This window comes from Leptodactylus fuscus, chromosome 11 (assembly GCF_031893055.1).
Source record: "Leptodactylus fuscus isolate aLepFus1 chromosome 11, aLepFus1.hap2, whole genome shotgun sequence".
In the NCBI taxonomy this organism is placed as follows: domain Eukaryota; kingdom Metazoa; phylum Chordata; class Amphibia; order Anura; family Leptodactylidae; genus Leptodactylus; species Leptodactylus fuscus.
Window position 1 is genome coordinate 6,447,668 of NC_134275.1, and position 13,690 is coordinate 6,461,357.

The 13,690-nt window shown below is 44.4% G+C and overlaps 1 protein-coding gene across 4 annotated transcripts in view; it reads left to right on the plus strand.

Moving 5' to 3' along the window:
* The window catches only part of LOC142184539 (muscleblind-like protein 3), a 101,500-nt gene that overhangs the window by 51,429 nt on the left and 36,381 nt on the right, over nucleotides 1-13,690 (plus strand). For 3 of the 4 annotated variants that reach the window (XM_075259453.1, XM_075259456.1, XM_075259454.1), the window contains exon 2: nucleotides 1,670-2,562. In XM_075259453.1, the coding sequence (XP_075115554.1) occupies nucleotides 2,389-2,562 (174 nt within the window). In that variant the 5' untranslated portion in view covers nucleotides 1,670-2,388. Of the gene's footprint in view, nucleotides 1-1,489; nucleotides 1,558-1,669; nucleotides 2,563-13,690 lie in introns of those variants that run through there. The other variant, XM_075259455.1, reaches the window with a different exon arrangement.

Consider the following 13,690-nt stretch of genomic DNA (forward strand, 5'->3'; position numbering starts at 1 on the left):
AGAAAATAGGTCCATGGCACGTAGTCAAATGATAGAGATACATTGTATCAGGGCCACCATGTCTCTATCCCTCCATGTTGTAAGCAATCCTAATGCTATTCCTCTTGCCGCCCCTTGGGAGTGTTAAAATCCTAAAGCACGATCCTTCTCGCCCCCAACATCGGCCATCAGAGGAAGGTTGAGAACAGTGGCGTAACTGGGAATGGCGGGGGAAGTGTTAGTGGGGTTCGCAAGCTCACGGCCTTACTTACCGATCCCTCGTTCCAGCAGGTAATGGCCTATTAAAAAAAAAATCAGGGGCCCGAAAGCCCAGGCCATATGGCGGTGGCTACCACTGCTTTCCCGGTAGTTACGCCCCTGGTTGGGGGTCATATAGCACTTCCTAAATTAATATTTTCCTTTAAGGGGTATTCCCACCTTGGCATTTATGTCTATATCCATCCATCTCAGGGACCCGTGTCCTTCTCATACGGGGCCACCTGCTCGGCTAATTTTGGAATTCCTGTATAAGGGACTGGAGAGTTGCGCTCTATTCACTTGTGGCCAAGAACTGGGCCCCATATTAGCAATAGGTGCAAGTCTCATCACTATCAGGCACATCCTATGAGTAGACACCTTGAAGGCTGAGACCTCACGTTGCAGTAATGCAGATTTTGCTGCATTTTTTTGAGCCAAAGCTAGAAGTGGATCGAGCAGAAGGTCGACGTATGTTTCCCGTTACTTTGTAGCTACTTGTGGTTTTGGCTCAAAAAAAAACAGCAACCCCGCGGCAAGCACATGGACCCCATTATACTCTGAGGTCTGGGTGCTTTCACTGCACAGCGCTTGCAAATGCGTTGGGTAGTCTGTTTGGGGGATTAGCAACGTAGATGGTATTTGACCAAGGAAATAAATCTTTGCACCCACGAAGGACAATAAGGCCATGTTGGGTTATGGACAACTTTGGGCTGAAAACAGCAGAATAAAAATGACCAAAGATTGGTCGGGTGCATGACGCAACGTGATAAATGAATGGCCGATAATCTGGGAATAGAGTCAAAAATGGCCACTTTGTCCCAGAAGAATCTCCGGTCTATGACTATGTATTTTGTAGCCAATTCTTTGCTACTGTCCACTTGTGTAAATGTGAGCCCTACAAATTCCTCCCCTGGAGTAAATAGGGTTAATGTCTGCCCAGTGCTGTCTGGTTTCCCCCATCCTATGGCACTCGGCCACCAGCTGAAAACTAGACTTTGCCCGGGCAACACTTCTGCACGGTCGTAGCCTTTGCCCGTCTTCCATTGCTATCAGACTATCGCTCCTCTTTGGTTGCAGTCACTTATTGAGATCAATCTGTGGAAAACAACCCCGAGCACATGTCAGACACCAGGCGTTCTCGTAATAAAACCGATCTGCTGCCAAATAGATAGCTGTGAGCTGAGCGCTGCTATTGGGCGCACGCCCAGACCTCGGAGCTAGGCGCGATGTCATTGGATCCTGGCCTTCTCCACCATGCGCAGAGTCGGGTAGGAAATTCCCTCTTGCAGTCTACAATGGCTGCCTGCACTTTGCCGTAGTGTCAGTATCTTGGAGGTTTTCCTGAAGCTGAGACTGTTTCTCGTGTCTTATGTGCTATGTTTGTGATAACGCTGCCCTTCTTCTGATTACGTTTCGTTTCCTCTCTCCGCAGGTTGCTGAAACGTGCCTTTTTTTCCGAAGCTAACGCTGCTTGGATTTCTGTCTAGTGCTGCCTCTGTCTTTTTTTTTTTTTTTCTTTTTTTTTTTTTCTTTTTTTTTACTTGCCGTTGCTTGCAGGCCAAAATCCTACGGCAAATCTTCAAATTTTTACGACTCGTCATGCCTGTGCCCATCGTATAATTCATCAGAACAAAGAGAAAAAGGAAAATTTTTGCCAATTGCTAACGCGCTTTCACCGGACAACGACAACCCATTAAGTCGAGAGCACAGATTTTGTTTTCGCGGTTTTGCATAGGCTTACGTACTCCTCCCCTCCCCCGCCCCACACACCCGCAAGTCCCGAAGTGGCGTAACGCCGACACATTCAGACTTTGACATTTGCACTTTTAAAGAGCTGGCCTCTGGTTAGATTTATTTTTATTTTTGATTTATCTGATAAAACTTCTATTTTATGGTTGGATTTTTATGTTTTATTCGTGTCTCTAAAAAAAAAGATACAAATTGACTTTAAGAAAAAAAAAAAAAATCGAAAAAATTAAAAAAAAAAAAAAAAGAAAAAGAAAAGAAACCTTAAGTGCTGACAATTTTTTTTAACCAAAGTGATACAAATAGTTCTTTTATTCATTTAAACTTGAATTCCACTTTCCCCCGCCCCCTTTGTGATAAGAAGAAGACGATTGTAAGCACGACGGAGGTGATCCTGTCTTTAATATGGCTGTTAACGTCTCCTTGGTGCGTGACACAAAATGGCTGACGCTGGAAGTTTGTCGCGAGTTCCAGAGAGGCACTTGTTCAAGGTCTGATGCAGAGTGCAAGTTTGCACATCCGTCACGGAGTTGCCACGTGGAAAACGGGAGAGTTATCGCCTGCTTTGACTCATTAAAGGTAGGAGAAACCTTTGATCCTTTACTGTACTTGAAAGTCATTTTGCTTTGTTGTATTGTACGGGGCTGCAAGGGTAGAAATTGCCTACGAAAAGTTTTGGTAGCCATTTTGAGAATGGATAGGTTGCAGGGGATCAGGTGTCTTGCGTTAATGGGCGTTCTATAGGGTTGAGCAATCAGGATCCCGAGCAAATTTTACGATCGGGATCGGCTGGAAAATGATCGGAAATCGGATTTTGAAATCTCAAGATCGGCTCAACCCTAAAAGTGACTTTTCCCATAGAAAAGCATTGACTAGGGTTGAGGGATCGGAAAAGATCGGATCCCGATCGGCGATCGAGCAAATTTCACGGGATCGCCTGGAAAATGATCGGAAATCGGATTTTAAAATCGATCCTGAAATCTCAAGCTCGGCTCAACCCTATTGTTCTAGAAAAACATATTTACAACTCAACTGTGAAGATGGAGAACCTTAAAGGGGTTGTTCCATTATCAAACTTATTCTCCAGCCCTCACGTCCTGCACTAGATGTAATAAATTTTGCCTACTACTTATAACATCGTTGAAGGCTTTCTGTGGCAATCCAAAGATCCAAAAATATTAAAGGGATTCTATCATTAGAATCCCGTTTTTAGCTAAACCCACGTCAGAATAGCCTTAAGAAAGGTTACTCTTCCCCTACCTTTAGATGTCTTCTCTGCGCCGCCGTTCCTTAGATATCCTGTTTTTTGTCCATATGCTGATTAGTTTTCTCGCAGCACTGGGGGTGGTCCCCAGCACTCAAACAGCACTTGGAGGCGTCCCTTGTGCTGCAAGAAAACTATCCCAGCGGCACCTTCTTCTTCTTGTAGCCTCCTCCGCCTCTTCTTCCTTGTCCCATTACGTCTTCTTCAAAAAAGCGCTGACTGAGCATGTGGTCGAATGGGAGAGGCCACAGGAAAATGGCCGCGGATATGCACAGTGGGTGCAGTCGGCCATTTTCCTGTGGTCGAAGAGGAAAGAAGAGGCGGAGGCGGTGAACAAGAAGAAGGCAGCTCTGGAGAGTTTTCTCACCGAACAGCAGCCACCCCTAGTGCTGGTTGAGTACTGGGGACCGCCCCCAGTGCTGCGAATAAACTAATTAGTATATGGACGAAAAATGGGATATCTAAGGAACGGTGGCGCGTAGAAGACATCTAAAGGTAGAGGAAGAATAGCCTTTCTTAAGGCTATTCCGATGTGGGTTTAGCTAAGAATGGGATAGAATTCCTTTAAGAAGGGGCAACACGGTGGCTCAGTGGTTAGCACTGCAGCCTTGCAACGCTGGAGTCCTGGATTTGAATCCTGCCAGGAACAACATCTGCAAGGAGTTTGTATGTTCTCCCCGTGTTTGCGTGGATTTCCTCCCATACTACAAAGACATACTGATAGGAGAAAAAAATCCCTTTAAGCATTCCAGCTCTTAAATGCTGTATATACCTTAGCAGGGTTTTTTTATTATTAGTAGTAGTATTCTTGAATTTTAAAAAATTTTGGCAACAAATAATTTTTGAAATTGGGTATAACTAATAAAATGTTTCTCATCGCTATGGCTAAGCACGAGGGTACAAAGTGCAGGATGCCGTTTCTTATCTAATCCATCAGACTCTTTCCATTTCCCTGGCCAAACGCCTAAGCATTGATGACCAGAGCCCAGTATGTATATTCCTATACGAGCAAACTCTGATCTGATCATAAATCAGCTGAAAGATCTTTGAGAATAGGTCAGAGCAGGGCTGGAGAAGGAGCCGCTCAGCAGTCTGTGTGATGGATGAGCTAATAAATGTTACTGTACGGCGCTTGGACATACAGCTCTAGAAGCCAAACGAAGCAAACATTTTAATTAAACCCAATTACTAACAATATTTTTAGACCAAGATGCATGCAACTCGAGAATATCAAAAATTTAAAGCAGCACTCCAGTACATTTTTGCCTGTATTGTGCAATATAGGCTATTGACAAAGCACATGCCGGAGCCTTTACATTATACTTTATGTGTTAGTTCCTCTCTGATCACACTGCAAAATCTTAGATCATCCTACACAATGCAGCAGCTTTAGGTCTCTCCTGCCTCCTGCTGTGTTAGAGTTCTCTCTATCAGTTCTTATAAGCAGGAGGCAGGGGACACAGAAAGATTCAGCGGGGTGGTACAGGACTACAGATGGAAGTATAGTATGTCTAGAGGTGCTGTCATGTTATTATACACAATATATATGGTGTTACTATATTGTGGGAGGAATTTTGTCTGCTCTTACAAACCCAAAAGGTCATACAATACAGAGTATTTTTTTTAACTCTCTCTTCTTCATGTTGTGATAGTTGTGATCCATCAGTGTCAGTGACATACTATAGGGTTGACCATCGTTTCTATACTATAATAGATGCATTAGCAGTGGTCGGGGGGGGGGGGCTTTCTACTGAATACTGCTTACTGTTCTGTAAGGCACAGGAGTCCTTCGTCCCCCGGAGAGAGATTGAGACCCTCTAATACGCTAGCTAATGTAGTCCCCGACAAGAAATGTCCTCAGTACGCCCTAATAGGGTGTCATAAACCAGTCTCTTTAGTTGAGATAGCTGTCTACTATAGAGCAGGGGTAGGGAACAGGCTCTCCAGCTGCTGTGAAACTACAACTCCCAGCATGCTCCATTCACTTCCATGGGAGTTCCAAGAAGAGCAGTGTAAGTATGCATGCTGGGAGTTGTACTTTTGCAACAGCTGGAGAGTCGCACATTCCCTACCCCTGCCATACCGTAAACCATTTAATGTAGTGAGCCATACACATGCAGTTACAAGCGTCTGACATCTATACGTTACAGCTTCTGTGCAGGTCCTGTCTTGCTGCAGTAGTCAGAGGTTGGCAGGACCTGCTTAACTTGAACTTCAGGTCAGGCTGAGACTTGTTGTCCTCCAAAATCTGAAGTCTATTGAAAGGATAGGAAGGATGTAAAGACTGATCAGACAGAAGAAGAAGCAGCAACGTCTTACTCTGTGGCATTCAGTTTAATTTATAAGAATATTTCTACAAGGATCCTCCCAATACTACAAATACTCCTTCTATATACTGCAAATGCAATGTGAATGCAACCTTAGTTCATGACTCTCTGGAAGAGGTGATTTGTACATAAGTGGGAAACCAACATAACCCCTAACACTTTAGGGGAAGGGAAGGCATCTTATGTTTCCTTAGACAAATATATAGCCCCTCAGATCCTGGGAGTGATGACATCAGCAAGTGTATTGGGGTTGTATTACTGGAAATGTTGCGCCATTAGTAGCAAACTACTAGATTAGATGCTCAGAGCAGACTCGCACGTTATTATGGCGGTCACGCTATAGATTTGGCCTTTGCCCATTCACTTAGTTCATTTTTGTTTCAAAAAATTGTACAATTGGCAACATTTATTTCCAGGCCTGCCTAAGACATCAGAAAGATTTCATAACCCAACCGGGCTGATGGCGGAAGGGCGCTTGGGCAAATGGACCCTGCTGGATATGTGTGGCGTATATACTGGGAGGTTTTATGTTTTGATCCATATACACTCTGAAAGGTCGGATGTCCAGGACCTTATAGAGCAATACTTGATACAACACCAGCCAGAAATCTACTAATGGAATAGCGAGCCCACCAAACACCTTCCGCCAAGACACCAATGGCACGCAGCCTTTATACAAGATTTAAGTCCCTTGTTGTATGAGCAAACATGGTGTCCTGCCAGGGATCTGATTGCAAAATAGTACTGACAGGAGCAGAGGTTCCGTCCTTGAGACTTGAGATCTGCACAAGCTCAAATATTTCCAGTGAAAGGACCAAAGTGTTTACTTAAGGCTCTACCAATAACCTACAGACCTGAATGAAAAGCGGGTGGTGATAAGCCAAACCCCAGAGCTGGAAAGATGTGGATTTCTCAGGAACAGGAGTAAAAAAAAAGTAAAGTTCTTGTGCAATGTTCAGTGCTAGGATGTAATAATAAGCCGTGTATTCATGGATGAGGAACGTTCTGCAACTTTGTATTTATTTCAATAGTCAACCAACATTTTTTCTCTTGCCCATACAATGGAGACGATACACTTTGGGATCAGTATAGGAAGCCTTCTTAGATGGTAGAGACTTGTAGCTGAAATAATCATCTTGTATAAACTTTCAATGAATCAAAAGTAGTGGAAATTACTGTAGGAACTTTGATAGAGGGAAAAGTGGAATCTTCTCTACCAATATATTACAGACACCCATTTCCTTCAAGTTGCCCCAAGAACTGTTCACTTCTCTGAATGTATTGATAAAATCCGTATTCTCTTAGTTTTATTAAGAGTTCACTTGCCCATAGACAAGATATGCGTAGCTAGGAATGGCGGGGTCCCGTGGCGAACTTTTGACATGGCCAAAGACCTCGACCAACCCCTTCCTACGCATTCCTGCGCGCTCTATTTTGCCCTATAGTGGTCCCTGCACACAGTAATATCCCCCATAGTGACCCCTGCACACAGTATTATGTCCCTTAGTGGCCCCTGCACACAGTATTATGTCCCCATAGTGGCCCCTGCACACAGTATTATGTCCCATAGTGATCCCTGCACACAGTATTACGTCCCATAGTGGCCCCTGCACACAGTATTATGTCCCCATAGTGGCCCCTGCACACAGTATTATGTCCCATAGTGATCCCTGCACACAGTATTACGTCCCATAGTGGCCCCTGCACACAGTATTATGTCCCTTAGTGGCCCCTGCACACAGTATTATACCCCATAGTGGCCCCTGCACACAGTATTATGTCCCATAGTGGCCCCTGCACACAGTATTATGTCCCATAGTGTCCCCTGCACACAGTATTATGTCCCATAGTGGCCCCTGCACACAGTATTATGTCCCATAGTGGCCCCTGCACACAGTATTATGTCCCTTAGTGGCCCCTGCACACAGTATTATGTCCCATAGTGGCCCCTGCACACAGTATTATGCCCCATAGTGGCCCCTGCACACAGTATTATGTCCCCATAGTGGCCCCTGCACACAGTATTATGTCCCATAGTGGCCCCTGCACACAGTATTATCCCCCATAGTGGCCCCTGCACACAGTATTATGTCCCATAGTGGCCCCTGCACACAGTATTATGCCCCATAGTGGCCCCTGCACACAGTATTATGTCCCCATAGTGGCCCCTGCACACAGTATTATGTCCCATAGTGGCCCCTGCACACAGTATTATGTCCCATAGTGGCCCCTGCACACAGTATTATGTCCCATAGTGGCCCCTGCATACAGTATTATGTCCCCATAGTGTCCCCTGCACACAGTATTATGTCCCATAGTGGCCCCTGCACACAGTATTATGTCCCATAGTGGCCCCTGCACACAGTATTATGCCCCATAGTGACCCCTGCACACAGTATTATGTCCCTTAGTGGCCCCTGCACACAGTATTATGTCCCCATAGTGTCCCCTGCACACAGTATTATGTCCCATAGTGATCCCTGCACACAGTATTACGTCCCATAGTGGCCCCTGCACACAGTATTATGTCCATAAACAATTATTATACTCTGGGATCTTTTCAGACCCCAGAGTATAATAATCGGAGACCCAGGGGGAGAAAAACATAAAAAAAACCCTCTGTTACTCACTTATCTCCCGGCTCCACTGTCAGCCTCTGCTGTAGTCCATCTTCAATGACGTCAGACATCACATGACCTGGGACGCAGGCCGGGGTCATGAGACGTCAGACGACTAGGCCGAAGCCTGCCCGGATCATGGAGAGGTAAGTAACAGTGTTTTTTATGTTTCTAACCTCTCCCGGTCCGCCAATCATTATACTCGGGGGTCCGAAAAGACCCCCTAGTATAATGATAGCAGCGGCAGTTGCCTTTGCTGCTATGGCGGTAGTTACGCCACTGATGTCTTCTATACACAGCACAACTACGTCAGAGAAGATCCTACTCCTCTTTCTATAGTGAACCCATAGAAGCAGCAGCAGCATGGTGGACATAGTACAGCAATACTGAACAGTGTAGAGAAGAATTTAACACTGGATGAGAAACAATATCTATTAGATAGATAGATAGATAGATAGATAGATAGTTTCTTATCTTGTACCCTTGATTCATGTTTATATCTCAGGTACTGTTTTTGTGGCTTTGCAAACACATTGCGCCCTGGGCATTTGCCTTGTCTCACATTTCAGGACAGGCTGTATTATATTAGACTTGCATGTATTCATTTATGTTTTCCATATTCGTGGTGTTCACGTTCAGTCCTGGCAGTTTAGGGTGTTTCAGATGTCCTTGTTCTCATAGACGTTGCACTTGTAGAGCCCTCCCTTACATCATAGATCTGTATTTGTCACTGTTCTCTAAGTGCTTCCATTAAAAAGTCAATAAAGTTGGTGGTCGATTTTTGTTGGCTTGGTTATTAGATCGCTATTACAAAGTGACTTCATGAAGCGGATGGTAGTTGTTTCTTCCAAATCCCGGTTCATTTTTTGTATCATTGTTTAGCATAAATCACAAAAGAGATAAAAAATGCATGGAGGTATTGTGCTGCATATATGAAGTTCATTGATAGCAGGTCTTCTTAAAAAGGATCTTGACGTCCTCTAGCACCCGTGATATTATAGGCACCTGGGTGGAGGAGATATCGGTGCTGTTAGTATCAGCACTGATATCTCTCCACTGTCAGAATGGCAAGTCTTACTGCCTAGCATCATCACTGGGATGGAAGTGTTCATAATGGCACAACCCCAATAAGGCTATTATACTATGTGCACAAGTACTATTGGTCCAAACAGCACAAAAAAATATTGGGGGAATCTATTAAGACTGGTGTTCTGTATGCCGGTCTTGATACATTCTGACAAGAAGAAGCTCTGGTCTCTTAAGGGGCCAGAATGGAAAACACCAAATGCCAAATAATTTCCTATATAAATCTCAGTTTTCTGGTGTGAGCCCCAACTCCCCCCGCCAGGTATCTGCACAAGTTGGGCGGCCATTTCTTAGAATCTTCACTGTAAACTCCAGACACAAAGTGCAGAATTTTTTGTATTTTTTTTGGCCATTTGATTTCCTTTCTCTAACAATGTGAACAATGTGGGACATGATGAGATCTTATCATCAGTATAAGAGTCCTGTGCACGTGTGGATGGCAAAAATGTCATTGTTCATTGTTAAAGTCAAGTGCAAAGCTTTTTTTGCTGGGACAAATCTCCGTGTTTGTTGCTTCCTATGGAGGGGACATAAAAACTTTCTTGGCAGCAAAGAAAAATATATTTGAAACCAAACAGATGGCGGCGGTGTAAAGTTCAGGGGAAGGCGTATATGTTTGTTGAGGTCTGCAGGAAACCTATATAACAGGTAGACACAAGCAGTAAACCCAGGGAGCTACAGTTACTTGGCACTGCTACCAGCACAAACAATGGGAATGGTGCCGGGTTGCTCCTTCATGTCCCCTGAGCTAGAAACCCTACTAGGAGGGCAAATCTGTCAGGACTGTTCACCTTGGCAGCAGATGCTAGGTAAGGAGAAACAAGAATCCTTGCATGACCAGGCATCACATGAGGAGGCGGCGCAGTGCGGTGTCAATAGGGACTGGCTGTAATTTGTCTCCCTGCATTGCACCACCTCCTTCCCTGCTTGGTTGCAAATCTTTTGGATACGCCGTATAGGTTTACTCTATCATTATCTGGCTTTGATATGGGGATATCAGCAAATATTCTGTGGATGAGAGATACTTGTAATGGTAGAGGACCATAAATTAGATACTATTCCAGTAACCAACCTCCTTTGGCTAGAACAAGCATTTCAGGAGGGGGGCATTGAATGTTTTGCACCATGGGTGTTTTCCTGTCCGCTATATCACATAAAGTTAGAGGAGTCCTGCTTAGGTTCTTGCCACCTAGTAGCAAATTTAGTTAAGGAGGTGATCAATTAGAGCTGCCCCAATGGAGTCCTAGCACCTACATGGGCTTCCTCTATTGCATTTACATCCTTGACCTGGCACACAAATACTTGCAATTGCCAAATATCTGCAAATCGATCGATTACTGTACTCTAATGATCAATATCAGGGTGCCAGCAGTATATTGGTTATAGAACTTTGCCTGGAACTCTAGAGCTAAGAACAAAGCCTGGGCAAGCTAAGGCACAGCCCCCCTAACATCCCCCTTATTTACATCTGAATACAATGGCAATTTACCATAACAGAGGCATATTCGGATATTTGGCGTAGAATCGCCTCTACAGGGCGCCGGGATTAGGTTTATAGCCAATTGACTGCTGACAGACTCCCTTGTTCTCCTACTTAAGGAGCAGCTTTAAAGAATATATTGCAGATTTCAATCAAGAATGTCTGACCCTCACCGATCAAATATTGGTGACCTACGTGGTCCCAATAGTAAAATATGACATGCCGAGTATTTCCCACCACAGACGGGAGCCAGGGTCTCTGCTTCTTCTTCCTATTCTGCTATCATGGCACTGGGCTAAACGCTATGGTCTGTATCCGGCCGGTCTATCGTCTACCGATCTGGATTACCGGCATGGTTTAGCTTGCTTCCCGAGGACTTGCATCTACTTGAATGATCCCATACTTCTGCAGTGAGTCACGCAGCAGCTGAGGGAAAGTTTTCCCTGGTGACCATTTTAAGTGATGTTCCTTCTGAACGTCATTGAGTAAGCAATGAGACTGCAAAATCTCACATAAAAGGAATAGAAGCTGATAAATATTTTATGATCGCTCTCTACTTTCATCCCTTTTGTCATACGTCACAATTGTCACTGTAGCGGTCGGTATTTTCCTCTGCCGATACGTTCCCGGGAATATTTTGGCACTTGACGGAAGGTTCTATAGGAATGAATGACCTCACTGCTTGTAAATGGGAAAGTCAATCAGGCTCACCCTGTTACTTTCTTGAGGTATTGATCCAGAAGAAAACAGAAAACCTACAAGCCAAGCACTGACAGATGAAGTGAATATCATTATTTTCGGGTTTATGGATCTCTTGAGATGGTGTCAATGGAGGAGATATATCAGGCAGTAAGTGAGCAGTCAGTCCTTGGAAATAATATGGTGGAAGCAGGAGAATTGGGCAAGCGTAAGGCTCGGAGGGCCACACGGAGATGGATAGGTGAATGAGTCAGATTGCTACAAAGTATCAGGTCCTCTGGGGTGTTCCTGGTGTGTAGTGATTGGTAGGGTTGAGCCGATCTTGAGATTTCAGAATTGATTTTAAAATCCGATTTCCGATCACTTTCCCGATAGTGAAATTTGCTCGATCGCCGATCGGAACCCAATCTTTTCCTATCCCGACCACTCAGCCCTAGTGATTGTTATTGTACCCAGGGGTGTAACTAAAGGCTGAGGGGACCAGTGCAAAATCTTATCGTCTTCTTCTTCTGACCTTCAATGCTATGTATGGGCCACATTTCCAACAGAACGTGTCCTTGTCTATATGTTGAACAACTACTACAAGGTTTGTGTATGTCTGAATCCCCTTCCTTTCACTCCAGTGCACCAGAGGGCAGGTGTAATAAATGTCTTCCAGACATCAAAGAAGATTGAAGGAAGGTTAGTCAGCCTTAGAGTTTGTAATGCTGGTGCTCTGCTCTAACCATTGTACTACGGCTCCCAGCAGGCCCTGTCCCCTGGTTACACTGGTTTCTTGCTACGCAGCCTGTGCTTCTCCACGTAGTTGTCTTTTGGCTGGACTTGTCCATAGGGCAAGAGCATGTTCCTTTTCACCATCTTGAGGGTTGACATGTACACCTGTGTACCTACCGGCCAAACCCAGAATGCTCAGAATTCTCTTCCTCAACCAAAGTGCCTAAGCAATATAAGTCTGTAGCCTGGCTGGCTTCTGTATTCTGTCCACTTATGTCCATTTCTTTTGCTTCCATCCCCTTTGAGGACGGACTCGCCCACTAACACTTCACATCCTAAAGAAGTTACAATGTGTCAAGCCGTGGACCTTGATGAAGGATGACTCTGTGCAGATGTAGCGGAGGTTCTGGATGGATTCGCACTTCGTCCACAGCCCTCCTAGCGCACGGCTCGCATTCTTCCTTGACGTTTATCATGCAGAAATATTCTTTGCCTTCATCTCTCGCAGACACCAAGTGTATATATTAAACTCCGTATGACCTTATTAGCACTAATAGTCCATCTAATAATAACTTGCAGTGTAAGCAGGCCATCTGCTCGAATGTTATGGACGAACCAAGTACGTACAGCTGTTTTATAGATATTACTATTAGGCTGCGCTTTCTTCTTAGTGGTATAAGAAGGGTCACCCTAAAACTGCAAATCTAGGAGCCATTGGTCTACTTACCAAGTATAGACATTACTGTAACACATTATATTTTATGGTGCCATTCTCCTGGACATAATACCGCAGCGATCACAGTCTGCAAAACAGATGTAAACGTAGCCTAACATGTATGGGTTACTTGTTTGTAAGTCCATATATATCTGCATTATGGACCTATAGGCACTCTGTGTGCCGCTATAGGGTGCTCATACCTATATATGTAATATAACATGTCCATAGGCGTGATCCTTCACTTCCGGATCTGGAGATGTAAATCCAGTAACGGGCGCAGGCTAATATGCACTTGACCCTACAATGGATGAAGACGTTCCAAGCGTGTGCCAAGTGATACATAGTGTATGTGTTACGATATTGTATAATTTGCAGATAATTTTCCATGGCGGTGCATTAATGGATGTGTAGACTGTACATAGTCCAGTAAGCTACAGGTATATTGACCTTATTGACACTTATCATGCCGTGGTTTTGGCTACTTGCCCGGTTGGGCAACTTAACCATTGTGAGATAATGAAGACAAGTATATATATAAGTATACATTACGGCATGGCCGGTCTAGAGACAGTCGTCTGCTTGGCCATAAATGACTTTTTAGCCATTACACAGAAATTGCTTGCAAATGACATACATCAAGAACGATCTCATTACGGCAGACTTTCTGCTCTCTTAAAGGCATTTAGATGACCTATCTTTAGGATGGGTTATTAGCATCAGATTGGCGCGGGTCCGACACCATGATAATTGGATATAAACTGAGCTGCAATAATCTGACACAATGTGCGGGGCCGTCTGATT